We start from the raw sequence: 22,346 nt of genomic DNA, 5'->3' as shown, positions 1-22,346 counted from the left end.
TCATGCAAGATCAAGGCTAATGTAACCCACTCAGGTGCCTTTCACAACCTTGAATGTAATCTATAGGGTTTCCTGGGAATTCTTTGGCATATGTCTCTGATTGTTTTTTTCCCCCCTATTTCTTAGCCTCATAATGGCCTCTTTAACTTTCATTACCACAGCTCTAGTCTTCATGTTGACAAACACCAATAACAGACTCCAAAGGCAATCAAAAGTCTAGAATCAAGACTAGATATTGAAAACTCTTACACCTGCACTAAAGAAGCAACTCTTGTACATGTGCCAAGGAAGCAACTGAATACACCTGGCAAAACACCCATGAACCCATTTGTGGCAAACATATTAAAAATATTGAAAAATATTGCAAGTAATTTTTTCTATACCTGTGCAAACTATATTTTTTGTTTGATACTTGATACAATGTTTTGTTTGATACTTTTGACAGAGTCAGATTCCATAACATAGTTGCGATATCTTCCCAACTTCCCAAAACTAGCTATATCATGACTACCTCCCACAGACAGAAAGTGACAGAGAGCCTACATCGGCCCTGTGTTGCTTTTCTCAGTGTGCTGTCAGGGCTGTATTTTGAAAATGATAAAAACTTATGAAGCACATAGGACCACATCATTTTTCTATACGTTTTTTGTCTGGATACATTCTATTTAGTGTTCTGCATAAATATTTGTCCATCCTGGTTAAATGTAAGAGGCTTAGTTAAATAACAATGGTCTGCAGTAAATCACAAATTCCACATGTCATGCCAAGTTTTGTAAAGCTTGTGCACACAATGCTCTACATGCAGACATTTCAGAACTGCAGTGAAACAATGCTCTATATCTTGGAAAATAAATAATATTGATTATGTCCTAGTTTCCCAAAACCAATGCAGCACTAGATAATTTTAGATCCTTTCAGTCAATAGTCCAAGATAAGCCTAATCATTGCTTCTTGGGTTTTGAGGAAACTAGGCTCTGATTATCATTTATGTGTTACAAACGTGTCCCATTTTAATTTTGCTACACATTTACACAATATTTTGCTGACCAAGGCTTGACAGAGTTGACAGGGCTAGCAAGCCAGTGTAGTATACTTAGCTAGCTAGTTATATATAGCATATTTGCAACAGTAACCCATCTAGCTATGTAATTTATATAATTTTGATAGCTGTTTAACAATGCAGCACGACACTTTCATTTTTCTATCAATATCAAATCAGCACGCACATGGGAGTAAAATAATTGTACAAATAAAATTCTGAATTTCCAATAACATGAAATCTTATTATGTAGGCCTGCTATCATATATTGTATAGAGGAACTGCTACAAATGATGGTAACCCTTTTAATTAGTTTAGTTATAGACCCACCATTTTGAGTTGGCTCTAGTCTCACTTACTATAAGGTATTCCAGGGGAATGCTATAATGTCGTAGAAATATTTCCAGAATAATGGTCTCTGAAAACTGAGCTTTAATATGGACAAATCATTCTTCTTACTGAAACATTTTATCAGGGGTGATGTATAAAACCTGCTGTAATTTCTGCATGGTCATAACGAAGTGTATAAAAATACCCTTAAACAAAAGCTGAGAATATGTGCTTTAAACATGTTGAATTGTTTGATAACAAATGTAAAATTGGTCAGTACAGAGCCAAATCAAGATTGCTCAATGTATTTGTGTGCGTATATATACACACTAGATGACCAGAACTATCTGGACATCCCTTGGTCTGGGGCTGTTTTTCATGGTTTGGGTTGGGCCCCTGAGTTCCAGTGAAGGCAAATCTTAATGCCACAGCATACAATCACATTCTAGATGAGTCTGTGCTTCCAAACTGTTTTCAAACCCTTTCAGCATGACAATGCCGTTGGGCACACAGTGAGGTCCATATAGAAATGCTTTGTTTTGTTTTTTTGAGAACGGTGTAGAAGAACTTGACCGGCTTGCGCAGAACCCTGGCCTCAACCCCATCCAACACCTTTAGGATCAATTGGAAAGCCAACTGGGAGTCGGGCCAAATCGCCCAATCAGTACCCAACCCCACTAATGCTCTTTGGGATAAATGGAAGCAAATCCTTGCAGCAATGCTCCAACATGTAGTGTAAAGCCTTCCCAGAACTGTGGAGGTTGTTATAGCAGCAAAGGGTGGACGAATTCCATATTAATGCCCATCATTTTCTATGTGATGTTGGATGTGAGTCAAGCGTCCACATACTTTTGCCCATATAGTGTAATATATAATCGTTATAGGGATGCCTGTGGGTACAGACAATATAGCTATTTTACTTCTTTTAAACCTTCTTTTTATTAACGGGAAACACGTGCGTCCCATAAGTCTATCCTTGGGTTCACTTTTTCATGACGGTAAAGAGACAATAGAAAAAAATTGAATTGCAAGACAAACTACAGTATAATTAGTTTATGGCTCTTGCACATAAAGCTTGGTGCAATATTTTAGTAAGGTTGATTCGTTACGTCATGAACGACAGCATAGTGAAATTAGAATGAAAAAGTTTGTGTTAATTAAAAAATGGAAAACAACGGCAACAACTTTTCCAAAAGGTGGCACTGTTGAGTTTTCATAACGCAAAGTTTCTGCTGCACTCTCCAGTCTGGTGTGACGGTGGTCCACAAATGCTTCTGTGTACTATAAGATGTGTTTAAATAAAACAAACAAGATACGAAGAATATCAACATAATTTCGGTACGAATATTAGGCCATGTTCATAAAATACGGCCACCATGAATATGCAAAACAATTTTAAAGTAAGCAACTCAAGTTAAACGTTTAAATAAATAAATAAGTGGAAGTTAACGAAAATATTTCGCACGAAATGAACATTAATTTAGTCTTGTTTCCAAAAAGGAAATAAGCGAGGTAATTAATGGCTGTGTATAGCCAACGCGACAGTGGTGAATTGTGATCTAATTTGACCAAATACTAAATAATTCAGCCGTATCCAATAAAATCTATATGTCATATCGGAAAAAATATGGGATCACTAGTTCTGTACAGGCAATTTAACTTCTCTCATACTAGACCTACATATGCTGCAGTGTTCTACGAGTTACCCTAAGCAGCAAAGTGGACAAACGATAAAGACAATTATTATCGTAGACAACCGTTGTTGCTTTTAGTCTTGTTTTCGTTTTTTTTTTTCCCATTTATTTATTATTTATTTTACTTAAAACACAGTACGAAAGAGTTAAGATTTTTAGTCCCAGCTGATAGTCAGCTGATGGTCTTTGACAGTTGAGAAAACTTTTGTTTCTATACTATTATGCAAATTAGGTTTCAGACCGAGGGAACCCATTGGCTCTGAGGCTGAGTCAATTCCCTATTTCAAACCTGACGTCAGGGCAGCTATAAAACTCTGCAATGCTTTTAAACTCATCTGCTTGGTGATCCCTCAAAAATTCTCCTACAAGCCTGGGGTCATTTTTATACGACTACAACTTCCCTATTACTTAAGCATTTGACCATTTCAAATGCACGCAATGTATTACTTGAAGAACCAATGAAGAGGTAAATGTCTGGAAGAGAAGCTACCGATATTCTGCAAAGAAAGGAGAGTGGATGAACGCACGCACTAACCTGGTGCGTCCGCGTATGAGACTCTGCAAAGGAAATAATTTTATCAACGCCGCGGCAAAGCGAAAACACTTTTCTTGGTTTGAATAGATAAATAAAAAATCAAGCTGGCTCACGCTCTCTCAAACCAGCAAAGTTTGACAGCTGGTCTTCATCCTCTTTGGAGGACTGTCAACAGCAAACGGATGGCATCAGAACTGGCAATGAGCAACTCCGACCTGCCCACCAGCCCCCTGGCTATGGAATATGTTAATGACTTCGATCTGATGAAGTTTGAAGTGAAAAAGGAGCCGGTGGAGTCCGATCGCAGCATCAACCAGTGCAGCCGCCTGATCGCCGGGGGATCCCTGTCTTCCACCCCGATGAGCACGCCTTGCAGCTCGGTACCCCCTTCTCCAAGCTTCTCGGCGCCCAGTCCAGGCTCCGGGAGCGAACAGAAGGCACATTTAGAGGACTTCTACTGGATGACGGGTTATCAACAGCAGTTGAACCCGGAGACTCTGGGCTTTTGCCCCGAAGACGCCGTAGAGGCGCTGATCAACAGCACTCACCAACTTCAGACCTTCGATGGCTATGCTAGAGGGCAGCAATTCGCTGGTGCAGGCGGAGGAGGAGGCACCATGGGTGGGGAGGAGATGGGATCCGCAGCCGCTGTGGTTTCTGCAGTTATCGCGGCTGCTGCAGCCCAGAACGGAGGTCCTCATCACCATCATCATCATCACCATCACGCTGGCGGTCATCACCAGACACCCGGGGTCCCCACCAGTGGGAACTCGGGAGGAAGTCACCCACATGTGCATTTGGACGACCGGTTTTCGGACGACCAGCTGGTGACAATGTCAGTGCGAGAGCTCAATCGGCAGCTCCGGGGGGTCAGCAAAGAAGAAGTGATCAGGCTGAAACAAAAGAGGCGGACCCTCAAAAACAGAGGCTATGCGCAGTCCTGTCGCTACAAGAGGGTCCAGCAACGCCACATCCTGGAAGGCGAGAAGTCACAGCTTATTCAGCAAGTTGATCACCTCAAACAAGAGATATCGCGACTAGTTCGGGAAAGGGATGTCTACAAGGAAAAATATGAGAAGCTCGTCGGAAATGGCTTCAGAGAAACCGGCTCCAGCAGTGACAACAACCCTTCATCTCCAGAGTTTTTCATGTGAGTGTCAGCATTTGAAAAAAGAAAACAAAAATCAAGCTTTTCAACGCCTTCATTAAAATGTCCATGCGAGTATTTTTTATGGCGCTTGCTATGCCAAGAACCACATTTCCAGCCTTTGGCCTTTTTTATTTTCAAATTTGAGAATTCGAGTTTGCAGAAGTTTTGGGGGGCTTGCAATAGGAAGATTGAACTTGTATCCAGAAGTGTGTTCCTAATATGGAGCATACTCTTTGAAACTTGCCATTAATTTCATTTTTCTTATGCATAGGCCTACATACAATTGATAATGTTTTATATTTGTTAAGCTCGTGGGACTTCTTCATTATTGATTTTGGCTTGCTGTGTTTTTTTTATAGAAAGAGCAACCATTTTTTCTGTTTTTTTTAATCATACAGTGCGTTTGTATACATACTTTGTTGTCGTTTATGTATCCATTCGCCAATGATACTACATCTAAGTTAATCAGCCATTTTTTTTCATCTTTAAACGTACAAAAAAAAGAAAAACCTGCCAAATCAACTGCAACTACCTTCAATAGTAAGTCTTTGGCCTCGTTTTCTATTTTCAAACTCGGAGGATTAAGTCTGCCATTTTTATCCGATTCTCATACCATTCGTCATACTTGCTATTTTGAGTTTTGCAACAAAACTGTAACAGTTTAGAAACTATTTCATATTTGTTTAAAAGAGACTATATATTATTAAACTGCCCTGCATGCTGGACATGTAGGCCATGATATCTTTTTTGTGCTTTGAAAATGAACTTCTGGATGACTCCGCATGGCATTCATAACTTTATTTTGCCTTACCACTTTTTTGTGGATTGCAAAAAAGTGTGCGGGACATGCTCAATCAACCCCTCCTGTGAAATTATATCTTCACATCTCAGCAATTTTGAATTGAACGCCGTCGACTCTGGTTTCCATAGAATTTACTGCATTGACGCATTCTTGTTGAAAGCTGTCAGACTGGAATCCATGTTGCGAGGGGAACGGACTTTACCATTTCTGAAAGGAATCGATCCCTCGCTGGGACTAAAACTGTTGCTTAAAGCGGTTTGTTTATTTAATGAATACCACCATCCTTATGTATTGGGAAACCCTGGAATGCTATTGATTCCTCGTATATATTGTCATTAAGTACAATTTTATATTTCTGTAAACCTAAAAACAACATGGTCATGCTACAGGATGTTATTAAAAAAGGAACGTGATAGATAATCTAGGTTTACTTAGACGTAGTTTTGAAAGTCCTGTGCACTAAATTGATTTTTTCTGTTTTCTATTCTGTTTGTGTAAAGGGGAGGAGAGTTCAAAATATGTAAAATTATATGGGATTGTTCGCAACCCGATTGTTTGAATAAGTAAACAGAGCTTTTTATGCAGCATGTGCTTACAGTGAAAACAGAAGTTTGAGAGATGTAGCCTTTTTATACCACTGACTGTATTTTAAGCCAAAGTATTAAATGGGTATAGGGTGGGGGTGGGGGGTACTCAACTAGCTGAACGATAACCATGCATTTAAAACGTATTATTTTAAAAATAAATTGAAGTATTTTGGACTGAATTGCACTAAGATATAACCTGCAATCATGTATTACATAATAGAAGCTGTTTAGAACGCTAATGAGCAGTTATTATTGACATTGCTGGGTAATTTAATAATGCGATTTTAACGTGTGTTATCATGCAGGACAAGATGTTTTTTTTTTTTTTGTTTTTTTTTTAAGTCGATTTCATCGTTTCCAAGGCAATAATATAATAATCGGTCATGTATGGACATTGATATGTGGTCAGGGATTGATACCCTGCTTGTGCAAAATGTGGAAAATATCAATCATCAATATTTGTTTAAATATATGTTCATTAAAATATTTCTTTTTATATATATTTTGCTGTGCAAAATTGTCTTTCACTAACCATATGTGATGTTCATATGTGCTTTTTTCCTTACATATAATTAAACAATATGCAATAATAAAACAGTTAAATATGGCCTTCATCTATTTTTTAGTCTCGTCGGCACACGCTTATTTATGACATTCAGATCTAGCAAAACATTTTCAAATTGCTTCTGTAATATCTGTACGGATATTTAGGCTACACGTAAATGATCCTGCCGTTCACATGTGTTCTAAATCTGTAACTTGATAAGTTACTTATCCCCAGTCTGTTGCCAGGCCCTTTTGATGCGATAACATAACTGTTCTCCGTGGAAAATCAAAGAACAAGTATAGACTACCATTTGTTTTCTTGTTCAAACACCTCAATGTTTCCCCACTTTCATTTTGACAAGTTAACTTTTTTTTTTTGGTTGTTTGTTTTCGGTTTTTTTTTTTTTTGTTTTGTTTTTTTTTGTTTTGTTTTTTCCCCCAATCGGAGTGGATCGTTGCTACCTTGCAGCTCTAGACATGTGATTCGAAAATGAGACGTCCTTTGCAATTTTGTCATATACATTATTTCACAAGGACATAACATTTTCTGTTTTTATATTCAGTCTAATTTGAAGTTATACGTTCAAAAAATTTGATTAGCTTTAATGCTGTTAAATAATATCTCTTAAATATGCTATAAATTGTTTTCAAATAGGACAGACAACAACACACACACATTTTTGAGTGGGTGGATTGAAAAACGAAACGGGAATACCAACTTCAACTGGCCGGCCGTTTTTTAACCGACAGAACCGTTTAGTAGTTAATTTTACATACATGTCGTGTCAAATGCAATTGCAGACTTGAATACATAGTGTTTCCTTATTTCTTTGTTGATTTATGCATTTACGTTGGCTTTGACCACCTATATTGTGCATAACGCACAATATGATTCACTCAGCTGCCTTTACGTCATGGTTTGCCAAATAATCAATTATTAGATGAACTCTTACTCGTTGATTTCTCCAAGTAATTTCCTATTCTCAACTTTGAACCTTCAAAGTTGGGATAATTTCTTAACTAGTAAAAAGTTCTGTGAACCACCAATAACACACAAATCGTAAAAACTTCAAGTGGCAATTTAATGTAAGGGACATAGTGCAGAGTAGGATATGACAATTTTGTCATTCTTGTGATTCCTGGGTCGTTTCCTTTTTTTAAATTTTGCTGAACTGTAGGTGTGTATGTGTGTGCCTGTGCGTGTGTCTGCGTATGTGTGTGTTTGTGTGTGATGGGTGTTCTTTCTACTGAGAATGTCTGACATTCAATTCATTTTATGGAAAGTGATCATTTGGGCACACAGGTTATGTGTTCATTAAATTTCAAACTGAATTTCTGGTTTCTTCAAATGTAGCAGGTAAAAACAAGATTATTTCATTGACCGTTACAATACATCCATGCTGAATGTGATGGCATGCTTTCATTGTAAAAGGCCTATAGCCAAGCCCAACTAAAGTACTTGGAATGGCCTTTGCCCGCATTTATAGAACACTGGATTCCAGTTACGGTTTTCTGTCTTACACACATTGATGCACATTATGATCAAAATATTGTATATGCAAGATATGGGTGTACATGGAATTGTATAATAATAATAATAATATTATTATTATTATTATTATTATTATTATTATTATTAATAATAATAATAAACAAGAACGAAACAACAGCTATTATTATTATTATTATTATTATTTTGGCCATTGTCAAAAGGCTAGTATGGCCACCAATAACAAGTAAAAGGGTGTGTGTGCATGTGCGTGTGTCTGTCTATCTGTAAGGGGAGAGAGAGGAAGACATGATCTGTGTAGCTAACAGTAGCCTAACTGTTTTATTTTCCTTTGGCCAGTTATCTGAATAATCCATTGGCAAGCAATCCTAAACGTATTCTCTTAATAGTTTCATGCTGAAGTGTTCTTTGTCTCTTTGTTCTTATCAAATTGTGGAATGTAGTAAGCTAAAAAGGTAAAACAGAGTGTGATGTTGGAAACCACATGCCAAGGTGTGAAAGTCTTCTGGATTTGTTGTGCGCATATCTCTAAATGTAGCGTGGAAATCTCTCAGCCAATGCATATTTAATGAGAAGTATTTGTCATTAGAAAATATTCTGCAGAATGTGCCTTTTGCCAAATCTTAGATAGTCTAAATACATACAATGACTTGAAGGAGGAAGTGAATTTAACTGTTTATCTAGTTTGACAAGAACAGTGATTGGTGGTAATGCAGCTGGTACCAAAAATGTACCGCGCATGCATCTGCTGAGATTATTATTTTAAAGGTCCAGGAAACCTTGTGGTTATGTTCCCCAGAAGTGACAATTGATTGTCTTCTTAATATTTATTTCAAGTTTTTAAACTAATTAACCATTGAATTGTAATAAACACTATTAGATTACCATGACCTGTGAAACCGATAAGGATGGGGTGGGCGTGTTTCGTCCACTCATTAATGTCCATATCCGTTAGACACCTTATATGTAAACCATTACTCGTCACTAGGTTAGAGTAGGTTGTCCTGAAACATGAAACATGAAAATAGCAACATAAGCTAGTCTTTACCATCCTATAGTTAAACCTGCAGATCATTCAATGTGTAATAACATGGTAACACTGAGCTACTGTACACTAACATTAGACTTGACAAATGCGTAACCTTTTGAAATTTTCAAATATGGGAGAAAATATGTACGTAGGTATCTGTGTATGAAAGTTGGGGGAAATGAACATACATTTTGGGGCAAGCATGGGTCAACAGCCCTAGCAGGCCACACCATCAGTTTCCTGGTGTACTTTAATAGGGCTCAGAGGGAGGCCTGTTTTCAGGGAACCATGTGTTAAAAGGTTCAGGCCCATGACTGGCGCTGTGTTGATCTTCTGGGAAACGAAGAGGTGATGGTGGACATGTGGAACTAAAAGTACTGTGTCAGAAATTTAGTTAAGTAACCGGCATTTTAAGGAAATGTTAGTGTTAAGTAGCACCACCACATCCATTTCCTGTGTGCATCAACCCAAGTGGGAGGCGTCGCTTGTAAGTATCACAGTAGTCGCCAGCAGCACTTTAAGTCAGGGGAATGCAGTTTGCAGCCAAACACCACAGCCTAATTGCCAATTAGCAGAATGTACTCAACAGTATTGCTACGGTTTAATTTTGAATGCAGTAAAGCCTTAAGCAAACCGTTGTTTTACTGGTCACGTTTTCTTTGAGGAATAGCATCAAAGAGTAATTCAAAGCATTGTCATAGTAAAAATGTACTGTGTATTGCATTTCTATAACCATTGCATCTCTTGAACCAATTCCTTGTGCAGCATTCCTTTTAATTGAGATATGACAGAACATTGACTCAGAAGTAAACCAGTGCCCTTTTTTTAGAGGTGAATGAGATGACCACCACCAATACCGGAGTTGTACTTTTGTTATAGATCCTCTGGGGACACTGAGAGGAAGTATTTAACGTATATATACTGACAATAATCATTAGTGTAGCCTACTTTATGCTTTACCATCTGTGAGCTGAAGTAACTGTATATGTTTCTGAGGAAGTGTGTGTGTGTGTGTGTGTGTATATACACACACACACACACACACACACACACACACACATACACATTCAGCATATTCTTTTTATTATTTACAAATGTGCCTCAAATAACATTTATGGACACAAAGTTTTGCATCAGCAATGATGCAATCATGTGTGCTTGATGATGGCTGATTGCTTTAATGCAGGCAAGGTGCTTGGTTTCAGTTTTTTACATTTGCCTTGATGCACACTTATGCTACCTATGTCACATTTTTCCAACTCTGAATTTCTTATAGGTCTATCCTTTTTTATAAAAAATGTCATAAATTTATAAACATATAATTTCATTTCATTTACATGTTCGGCATACTAATTTCCAGTTAAATAAAATTGGCAACCAGTCATGGACTTTATGCCAATGTATACATAGTTGGTGAGTGTGTGAGTGAGTTCCTCTTTGTACCAAGTGTTGTTGTTTGCTAAATTATTAAATAAACACATTTTTCACCATTATTGATCTGCATTTTGTAGTATCACTTATATATGAAAATAAATACTTATTTTAAATCATTGCCCATGGTGACTAGCATGATGTGAATTCCTCATAATATGAACAGCCTAGATTGACTAGAGACATTGCAACACCTTTTGTTTTACACCTTCTTTAATATACATATCCATAATCAGGAAGCTTATTGTTCAAAAGAGCAAAATTAGACACGTTAAACCTGGAGAAAAAAAAAACTATTCCAAAGAAATAAGTACTTCAGGGCAGTTAACAGCTCATTCTTTTTCATTCTTAGCGTCAGAAAATTGAGCTGTGCCACAAATAGATATTTATAAAAGGCATACTTAGGCCTCATTATAGCATTGTCCTTGAGAGTCCGTCTTGCCTCAGGTTATGCTGATGATATGTACAGTGTCCAAAAAAGTAATGCTATACCTCTAAAATGTGCTATAAGTGAGTATACTGTACAGTAAATGAAACTATTCAAGTGCCTCAGTTGCTTTATGCCTTTCACTGCGGTGGCCTTCTGAATCTTATGGATGCGAGGTTGGATTTAACAGATTGTGAATTCAGAATGCGAGAGCTTGCAAATAAGATACACATTCATGAATTTTCTGCATTTTTTAATAAATACAGTTTGATTACATTTCAGTTGCAATTTACGTATACCATATAAAGATAGTGATCAACTTCACCTGTTAATTGTAAATGTGCAATTTATATCAAGGCTTGCTTTCCAGGATTCTTCAAATTAAATTCAGCAATTCATGTTGATTACCCAGCCCCATTTATATGTTCAGAAGACAGGCTTATTGGGGGAGAAGGGGGTGGCTGGGGGTGAGTGCTACAAGCAGGCTCAAACTGAATATACTTTCGTTTTTATCTGTACAGGATTTGCATATCTCTGATAAATATGATATACAGTATATTGAATTAGTTTATAACCTGTCAGTGCCCGTATGTCATTTTAGTGCAACGTAACTGTTCCCCTGGAGTTCAAAAGAGCTCAGTAAAACTGAGTTATGTGGCATTTATTTGAAAACCTAATAATTTAACCCTCCTGGCTGAAAGTGTAGCTGCAGTCATGTTGAGACCTGCTTCATTTAAAGCTCGAGCCATCTTTCTTTTTTCAGATACTGTAGGTCCCATTGAGATTGCATGTATACTGGTGGCTCTGTGTTCGCATACAACAAAATATCTCCATGCCTTCCAAAATACACAATGCGTTACATGCATTATGTCATTGAGCAAATGACACAATGCACTGTATATACAGAGATGTGACAAATTAAAGGAAAAACCCGAATAAATGAGTGGAGAAATATAACAAATGCAGATGCTTCTACACAGGTGTACTGCATGATACACTTAGGCAATTAACGTCCAATCCCAACATCCAACAGTCCATCAACAACTATATAAAGAGGGATATTATAATTGGGTTGCAGTGTATAAACCCCTCATTACAAAGACAAATGCATATTTAAGAGTTCTGTGATGCAAAAACCATAGGCACTGGTCTACAGACATGTGGAAAAAGTCATCCTTCACCATATTCTCGACATGTGGGCAAGTGCATGTGTGGCGTACACCAAGAGAATGGTATAGGCCTGAATGCTTGACCCCTATAGTGAGAGGGTCTGGTAGCTCTGTTATGCGGTGGGAGGCACCTTCCTGGCATGGTTTGGGTCCACTTGTCCCCTTAGAGGGAAGGGTCACTAAAAATCAATACAAAGATATTCAGAGAGATGACCTTTATCCTATGATGAAATACTTCTATCCTGATAGGATTGGTCTCTCAAAGAACATAACAATTGAAATACATACAGTCCAGGTCAGGATTTCATTTGACAGTTATTTCATTAATTGTGCCTCCAGAAGTCTGGTGAGCTGCCTGCTAAACTAATATCTACTTTTTATTGGTGTGAAAAAAGTCTTGGTGCAGCATTAATTCAGGCAAACCCAAGAAGCATCAGGGTGATCTAAATAGTCACTTGCAGAATTACTTATGATAGGGATGTCTTAGTACAGTAAATAGCTCAATGTTCAGCTTTTAGTAGTATATGGCTTAGTATGCAAAAGCTCACTATTTTTTTTATTTGGTGGGTCATGTTCTTAATTTCAAAGATTCTGCACCTGTTTTCTTTTTCCTGCCAATGAATACATTTTTTATAAGATGAGGGGCACTGGACCAGTTGTCAATGAGTACGGTATACATTATGACAAAATACAAACTGGGTGCTGAGGCAGTGTGCTACACTTGAATGAATATTCACTTCATGTTATGCTTGTAACATGTTTATCTTAAGGAAAACCAATTCAGAACATATGAGCTGACAGGTACTCTAAGCACATTGTAATGTAGAGTTATCCAACAACATTTAGCAATGTTTAACTTATGTTAGACTCTCAACAATGGTCAACAATGTGTTTTTAAGCATACAAGCTTATAAACTGTAAATGTTCTCAATCACTTTGTTCACTCCAATCATTCAATTCAAGGCATAAGTCAGATAAAGGGTTCTTACGTTGACGGAAAATTCTGCTGGGTCCGACGTAATTCGGCGTGCCCGTTCAAAGACACTGCTGTAAAGGTATCTCTACAAGGGAAGTTATTAACCTTTATCAGCAGCTTGCATTGAACAGAGGACAAAGATGAGGATCATGGTTTGACTCAAGATGTGTCAGATTATATGTAGGATTAGGTGTTGAGCCTTCAGGAAGAAATGTCTCAGAAGACCTTCTCTTTTTAATGAAAGAATTATGAATTGGGGAAATGTAGTGGGAAGACATATAAATTCAGTGGAAAGACATATAAAAATTCCAGAGTTACAGGAAACAATTATGTGAACCATTATGCTGACCAGATTTGATTGCATTAGTCAGAGCAATGTGTTCGGTTCAACAGTTCTGAAGGAAATTATTTGTCATTTGGTTCTCTGCTTTTGTGCAAATATGACTGACACCAGACCCAGTTTTGTTATAATAGCATAAACAAATTCCCTTTCATTTATGTCAGACATAAAACTATGAAACATTACAAATAACCATGCCTGTGTGCAGTGTCGGTTGACAAAGAAAAATGGTATCCAGTATCAATAAAAGTAGCCCCTGGGATACTTTCCTTACCTCAGTGTCATAATTAATTACTTACACATACAGTAGGACTCTATGTTGCCTCTTCCTTAAAGGGGTTACAAAAAAATATTCTCGATCATAATTATTTATACACTCATGTGGCCTCTTTTTCTCCTATAAAGTGATGGCTTCGACATGTTTTTATTCTGTTCAGTAAATCCAATTTCATTGACCCCACCACAACAGTTGGGGTCAAGACACTGATGGGCCGTTCATGCTGTCAAGTGTCAATCTGGCTCAAAGTTTATTTCAGACAGTAATTCGGAATTGTAATCAGCCTCAATAATTCCGATCATAATAAATCAGATAATATGAATGTGTTGACTTTATAACACACTTCACAACAGTTGAGATACTGTTGTTTTTTTCTGTTTCCATTTGTGTTTTTGAGTCCACATGAGGCAGTGTATTTCACACAAATGAGCATCAAGCATCTGTGAGATCTTTGAATGCAGGCACTTTCTATTGTAGTTTGTATGATTTCTGTTACCCCATTAATATGTGAATGCCGTGGTTGATGTGCATTAATAGTTTGTGTGTGTGCGTCACCACGGAAAGTTTTATGCACTGCTACTTATAGTAGATCCCATCAGTGGGTATGTGAAGGAATTTACTGGTGTCAGGGTTTTACCAGAGGAACCAGCCCATAAAAAGCATATTAGAATAATCCTTCATCAAGCCCCATTGGAATATGACAAGCACTGGTGTCCAGGACAGAAATTAGAACCTTTAATCAGCATTAGTTTACTTTTTTGATGAGAAAACATTTGAACTGCAGTTTGAATGTGAAGATTCAGACTAAATATACAGTCAATTGATTCTCTAGAAAGTCTAACTTTGGTCTTGCCACTGTGCTGATTTCATTGAAGTGCAGGAGGCAGCTCTACTGTATGTGCTGAACACAGACCTAGTTTGATTGAACCTGAAAGGCAATCAATAAATAAAGTGAGATGAACAACATAGAATGTTTGCAAGATTTGAAGCGACATGGAATGGGCTATAGTTATCATATGATGTATCTCACATTTAATGTAAAATGGTTGTGTCTTTTTTTTATATTACTCTATACGCACTGTATTTTATGAATGCATGTACTACAGTGCAGCATTTCTGTTCTATTAGCTGTTCTATAATATTTAAAATATGGTGCCTGGCTGCATGCAAAAGTTTTTGTCAGTGTAACAATGTAGAACTGTAAACTTATTCATTAATCTAACTTAGAAAGTAATGTGTAGATTTGTATAATACAGTCAATTTCAATTTCAATTTCTGCTGTAGACCATTCATATAATGGGGCGACATAGCTCAGGAGGTAAGAGTGGTTGTCTGGCAGTCGGAGGGTTGCCGGTTCGATCCCCCGCCCTGGGCGTGTCGAAGTGTCCCTGAGCAAGACACCCAACCCCTGATTGGTACCTTGCATGGCAGCCTTTCACCGTTGGTGTGTGAGTGTGTGCATGTGAATGGGTGAATGAGTAGCATCAATTGTAAAGTGCTTTGGATAAAAGCACTATGTAAATGCAGTCCATTTACCATTTACCATATAATGAGAATGCTGTTTCCACCAATAGAGTATCCATAGATTTTTTTAAATTCATTGCTGGATACTGTGCTGATAATTCATTGTTTAATGCATATACAGTAGCTATGTCCTGTACATACTACCCTAAGCCTTTCTGTGGATGTTTTGATTGTACCCTTTCTTGTCTGCCATGTCAGGTCATCAAGAAATTTCATACATCTGTGATAGAGAAATATGATCCCACATCCTTGGCCTTGAAGTCTGAGGTAAAATAAAAACATTTTTTAAAGTTTAAGAAACCATTGTATGCTTTTGTCGGTCCCTTGAGTAAGATAATGAATCTGTCATTGAACTCAGAGATTTATTAAAGTTTATGCATTATTTTATCTTGTTTGACATGGTGCATGTGTAAACTGGAAACAGTGTCATCTATTTTTTATATTTTAAAGTGATATGAAATTTGATGCAGAACAATTGTAATTGACATTTGGAATTATGCATACATATCATTTTTGAACTTCCTCAATTATATGCATCATAAACCTGTTAATAATCAATAAGAATCACAACTTTATTAATTAAATCATACATGGCAATGACAATGACAATGGGCGTGGGAATTAGACTGAATTCAAGTGGTGTACAGGGATGTTCTAAAAATCTTCAGATAAATTAAAAGTTGTCAAATAAATATGTTGTGAAATAAATATTACGATCACATATCAGAAGTGCCCTCTGGTTATTTTGGCTATGCAATTAAAATACATACAGAACAATAGAGTTATCATCTCAGCCTATGGAGAGTAAAGTAAGTTTACTGACAGACAATTTTGATGTACACACATTATGCTACACATTATGCTGTTGCAGGCTTTTTTTTTTTTTTAATCTGGAGAAAGGAAATCTGTTTTAAAAATTTTGTAGGTCTCAGGTGAGCTATAGTGCAAATTCAACCCCACAAGGTTGGTTGCAGAGAACAAGTGATCTTTAGACTTATAGTGCACTTGAATTCTATGAGTGTCCAAATACCACCTCGTCCCTAAGACAATTTTTACCATTGTGCACAAGTAATGTTATTTCACCTTTCCCTATTGGTTCTGTACCTTAATGAGGCTTAAAAGGATATAATGAACCTGCCAATGTCTGAAGCAAGCCTCGTTTCACAGGTCATCAATTTTCTCCATTGAATTTATTGTAGCACATTGTAATGAATCCATTTGTTAATTGGACATTCATTCATGCACAAGGCATTCTGCTGTGTTTCGGTACACTGAGAGATTGGTCACATTTCAGTTTTGAGGGGAAAAAATTACACTTCTGTGCCATAGGGTGATGCTCAAACAGTCTCACTTTATTCTTTCTGTCTCTGTGTTTTAAATCTCCCTCCTGGAGGGACTGTCTTCCAGTGGAGGGGAAACATCACCAGAATACCTTTCTTGTTAAAGAGCTGTGTGACTTTGCAGGTGCTTCTGCAGTGATGAGGTATTGTGGGAGATGTTTCTGTGTGTGTGTGTGTGTGTGTGTGTGTGTGTGTGTGTACCTGTGATTGCAGAGAACTAAGCCCTCCACACCATAGCGTGCCTATTGGAGAGGACAGCGCACAAACCTCAGTGACACGACCCCACCCGACCCCTAATCCCCAGCACTGAGACCTCCCAAATGGGCCTTTACTGTACATCTGCATCACATCAGCAGCCACTCAAAAAGGGAATCACTTTATCCGTCATTTCAGAGCTTTTCAGAGCAATGTTTCTGCAGTGCTCGCACGCCTGCCAGAAACAGCTGCTCTCTCTTAGTGCGCCTCATTGTTGTGCTGGCAGCCAATATGCATAATAAATACAACTCTGGAATGTTGTGATATTGATTTTCTCTTGATGTATGGATTTTCCATACATTACTCATATGTTGTCTTTGTTCGGTGTGTGATAAGCAACTGAAATCCAATCACGTTTCACTGCAGAGCAGAGACAGTAGTCTTATGTACAGTTTAAGATTCATATTTATATTATAAGAGCTATAAGATTAGTATTTATATTGTTAGCTTTTGCTGTTGGATATTTGTTGTCCTTTGGATGACACTTAAGACATAAGAAGACCGAGTCAAGTGGCCCATACAGATAGAAGAACAGAAACGTAAGCAATTCATCTACATCAATGCAATGAAGTGGCAGTGGAATATATTATTTTGGTTTGACCCCTTGGGTGCTGGTAAATGAAGGTGTCATGGTGTAAAGCATCATTATGAAAATGCGCCTTCAGTTTTCTGAGCTCTTTAAAATAATCTCTTAATACAAATGCATGGATAGCACAATCCTGGCATGGTATGACACCCCCACAACCTGCTGAAGTGATTCAGAAAGACAAAGCGCCCCTGTCAGTCTCTCTATACCAGAGGGAGAAGGGCATTTCGAACTTCCCTTGTGCTATCTGGCACGTGGCAACTTGGAACAAATTAAAAAATTTAACCTACCACAGCATTACTAATAAATGCAAGATTGTAGTTCATTTTCAGAACCGCTAAACTCACAAAAGTCAGCACAAAATTGTTCATTAACAAATACTAATTGTTGCATGTCCCTTGTCCTCATTACCACAGTCAGTCACTTTTGGGTGTGTCTCTCTTTATTCTGATACTTAAACCAGAAATAGTCAGAGCGGACTGACAGTGGAAGTAGCCTTCAAGGCTCCTTAAGGCCTTCAATCACTGTTTCCCTGGTCATAGGAGTCCATTGTTCCAGTTCTGTAATGAGTTCTCGGTTTATTAGGTTTGATTGAGCTGATTGTCAATGTAGTAATAATATGGATTTGACATCACTCAGAGTGCATACAGTTAGTTCCTTTTCGTGATATGGACCCTTGACATGTCCAAGAATTGTTCTTTCTAGAAAAAGGATACAAGCAAAAGTGCTTCTGTAAGTTCTTTCAATTTAATCTTGGTAGTTTAATGTATTGATTAAGAGTAATTTGTTTTTTATGGGGCATTGAACAATTGATTGAGGTTAATTGAGATGGTGTTGAAATTTGTTTTAGGGGCAAATATTAACCGGAATGTTGAATAAAGTGCTTCATAATAGCATAAAACCAGCTTGACAAGCACATTGTTCTCACAGAGATTAAATGTGCATATATATATTTTTTATAAATAAAGGTCAGTGCTCAATTAAAAGTTCAATCAAACCGTATTAATTGAGAGCTCAGCAGGAATGCAAACAAGCATGCACCATGTGCTACACAGCCAGCATCCTGAACTAATACTGTACTACAGAAATGAAAATCCTGCATTCTCCCAATTTAGTCTACAGACACAAGAGCCCCCAGAGCTAACTGCAGGTCAGATCCAGCCTGCAACCACCAGGGAAGGACACGCCGTGGAAACCACATCAGAAGCTTGTGAGTTGTGTGTCGCCCCATGATTGTGCTGGGCACTGTCGCAGTGGCAAGGCCAAAGTGTCCCAGCCAAAGTCTCGGTCCAGCTGCGGAGTGACGGCGCTCTATTGGCCCTGGCACGCAAGACCCACATCACCTGCAGCCACCACCGAAGCAGCAACGCCCTTTCGCCGTCCCCGCTTCCTCCCGCGCGGTCTCCCGGCGCGGATCCGCAGGGTGTCTGGGAATCGGCGTTTGACTCCGGCGCGCTCTATTTTTGGACTCTGGTCCTGCGCATCGGCACCGAGGAAATCAATCTGGATTGATCTGTCATGCGGAGTGAAAGTAATGGGAGTGGGGGGAATAAAATAACCCTAATATAGGTCAAGAGGTCAGCGTGATTTATTTTCACGGGGAGAAACTTCCCCCCTTGTTTTTCTCCACCAGATGCACGAGGCCCACCTGCTCCGTCCTGCCTGCTTTTCTCTCTGATTCTCTGAGCCGTGAAACCGGAGACAGGGAGTTATATTTAGCATGGAGGACTGACTGTATTCTGGCTTCGCATTAAGGTTAAAAATACGAAGAGCCTCGTACAGCGAGGGGCACGTCATCGCCGCAAATTAACTTTGCCGTCCCAGGGCGAAATCACATCGACGGGAGGCATTCTGTTAATTTGCTCAATTGACAGCGCGATAGCCGCTGCTTTCTATAAAGAACCTTTCCAAAAGCAAGGCTCACGCTGGACCGAAAGCAGGAACACAAACGTGAGCTAGCTCATTACAGGACATGAGATATCCTTTTTCAAAATACCTAATATGGGGCAGCAACATTGCAACCTACGGAAATGCTGTAATTTGAATTGTCATACACCTGTGTGGGTATTTTTTGCCACCATTTTCTTACGCATACTCTGAGTTAGTTGTCCCCTCAGAACTGGGGCAATTAAAACATTGAAGCTCATGCTTTCGGAAATAGGGCAGAAACCGTGATAACTCATAACTCCTGATAAAGGACTGCACTCAGCATTTTTTTTTTTTTTACAAGTCCCAAAAATTAAAACAATATAGCATTCATCAGTGCTGTGCTGGCAGCCTCATTATATACTTTCCCTGAGTCATCACTTCATGTGCACAAGGTAGTAAAGAGGAATTGCCAGTCTCTTACCAATTGCCAATGGTCATATGCTTCTGGTTATACCATAAGTGCTCTTTTCTGTTGAGTGTAATCTGCACTGTGACGTCCCCTGCTACATAGATCACTCTGCATATCAGTCATCACATATAAATGAATTAATAAAAAAAAAGATGCTAATTCTGTAAGGTAAAAGTAACCAGGGCCAGTGTGTTGAGGATGAAGCATTTCTGGCTGTGGGAGATGGACAGGAGGGAGGAGGGGAGGAGGCTGGCCTCTGCACCGCAGGGCTCACTCCACGGAGGGGATCAGGGGAATTTTCTTTCTTTCACAAATCGTCTTTTCTTGCCAAAGCTGCATTTCACCAATGAATAGCATTGGTTAGAATTTGCAGACAACCCCTGAAATGTGCAAGTGTCTCTCAGGTGTTGAAGGGGACACTGGGGTTTGAGAACAAAAATGGGTCCTGCCTTTTAGTTTCACAAATAGCTGTGAATTTATGTTTTGAAATAAATATGCAAAACTAGCATTGTTAACCGTGAATAATAAAGAAGTGAAACATAAAATCACTTATTGTGAATATTTTCATATATGTTTTAGAATACTGTGTTCACTTTAGTTATGAAAAATGAAGACAACACATCTTTCTCTTGGTTCAGTGTGGCACTTATACTGAGGACACTTAAATAATAGTAAAATCATCAAGCTTGACGTAATTACTGAAAAATGGCATCCTCAGGGGCTCCATTCTGTACTTAAAACAAGATCTGGAATTAAACAGATTTTTAAAGTAAGTTTCAATAAAATAAAGCTAGGCTTTGGTTTGGGAGCTTTCATTTTAATGTTAATTATTTTTACATGAGCCTGTTCATTGACATGAAATGTGAGTTTGAAGCCACACAAACAGTGCAACCTCTGCAGCATGAGCTGTTTTGTTGTGGCTTCAAAATGGTTAAATGAGGCCAAGATTAGTGGATAGTTGGATACCTATGTAACACAAGTCTGAAAATCAGAAAGGAAAGAAAATGAATCAAATCAGCTTTTTAGTTCCTGAAATTTAAAACAAAAAATCAATGAGCCAAACCAGTCAATGCATGGACAGCCCCCGGGAGTCTGCAGAACACTGTGGCCTTGGACCCTCCGTGCATTGTGGGTAATGTGGGAATAAGCACTTGGTAATGAGCTGTGGAAATATGATGTCCTGTGGCCACTAACCAGCCCTACACCGGCCTCCAAAGTGACCAGGATGCAGACAGGAAATTGAGTGTGGGCCAAACCCAATCTGAAAGTAAACAAATTTCCAGCAGCTTCAAGAATCGCACCATTTGCAGTCATATCATTATCAATCTTTATTTTACTAGGGAGTTACAATTAAATGAGAAACTTTTTTACTATGCAGACCTAAACAGACAAGCTTTGGAGTAACACACTCAGCACATTCACCTACAAATTAATTAAGCAAAATTACATCTTGACACATAAATATTATCCCAATGATCCAGTCTGACACATGGTCCAAAAACCTTTATACATGTGTCACGTTTTAGAAAATCAAATGTTGTGGTTGGCTCCAAGCTGAGCCAGTTTTTATAATCTTCTAATGCCCCCCAGGCAAATAAATCCATATTAGGATATTCATCCCAGACTCCCAACAACTCCACTTTTTTTCTCCAGCAAGGGAACCCAAAGCACACAGAGTATATCCTCTGCATCTTCGTGAAAGTGGAAGTGCATCCACCCCCACCCACCTTGTTAGCTTGATGAATAACAGCTCTGCCAGGAAACTGCTGAATTTTACGTTCCACGTCTATTTTGTGCTGGCTGATATTAATTTCAAGTGCTTCGAGGGAGCTAGGTAGAAATGAAAGTTTAAAAAATGAAATAGAAATGCTTGGTATTTCATCATCCCACATCCTACCCCCACAATTGCATCTGCTCTGTATATTTAAGACTGCTTTGACTATCTGCTTTTGTAAAGTTATTCAGTAATTTATTTATTATTATTTGGCGGTGTTTTCACGATGTCTGCTCTCCTGTGCATAGGAAGAAACACCTGGCTGGACGGTCCACGCAATAAGTGTGAAAGCAGAATGCGCTGTTACTGTAGGTTCTCAGAGTCCTTTGTCTGTCACACTCAAGTATAATCTAAAGTCTCTTCTCTTCACTGCGGCACATCATTTGTTGTAGCCATTTATAAACACTCTTCAGGCTAACAGAAAGAATTGCTCATACTTATCGTTCTACATCAAGGGATTATTTACAACGTTGTTTAATCTTTATACCTAAGTGCCAGGTTACTTATGCCACTCATTTAATGTTCCCTGCTGAATGATATATATTTGTTAACTCCCAGAACATATTCCAACGACTTTCTAAACTTGATGCAACTTCTGCTGCTTTGCTGAAGTATTGAAATTAGTTCGTTGACAGTAAAGAAAAGGAAACCAACAAATATTGTGTCTTGAAATTCAAAGACTCAAA

At 38.4% G+C, this 22,346-nt stretch overlaps 1 protein-coding gene across 4 annotated transcripts; it reads left to right on the top strand.

Moving 5' to 3' along the window:
* The first annotated feature begins 3,383 nt into the window (after positions 1–3,383).
* Positions 3,384–22,102, top strand: mafa (v-maf avian musculoaponeurotic fibrosarcoma oncogene homolog a (paralog a)). 4 transcript variants are annotated; one of them, XR_004765279.1, is made up of 4 exons: positions 3,384–4,748; positions 15,566–15,634; positions 16,761–16,850; positions 18,664–22,102. XR_004765279.1 is itself a non-coding variant. In XM_035417861.1 (3 exons), exons 1-2 carry the CDS (start codon positions 3,781–3,783, stop codon positions 15,591–15,593), a joined length of 996 nt encoding a protein of 331 aa, XP_035273752.1. In that variant the 5' UTR covers positions 3,384–3,780; the 3' UTR covers positions 15,594–15,634; positions 18,664–22,102. The 4 variants fall into 4 exon arrangements, 3 of the variants coding, with proteins under 3 accessions (XP_035273752.1, XP_035273753.1, XP_035273754.1); XM_035417861.1 differs by lacking the exon at positions 16,761–16,850; XM_035417862.1 differs by lacking the exon at positions 16,761–16,850 and having other exon boundaries at positions 16,921–22,102.
* Positions 22,103–22,346: the final 244 nt, after the last annotated feature.

This window comes from Anguilla anguilla, chromosome 5 (assembly GCF_013347855.1).
Source record: "Anguilla anguilla isolate fAngAng1 chromosome 5, fAngAng1.pri, whole genome shotgun sequence".
In the NCBI taxonomy this organism is placed as follows: domain Eukaryota; kingdom Metazoa; phylum Chordata; class Actinopteri; order Anguilliformes; family Anguillidae; genus Anguilla; species Anguilla anguilla.
Note: the sequence above shows the minus strand (reverse complement) of the source record. Positions and strands in the feature narration are given on the sequence as shown.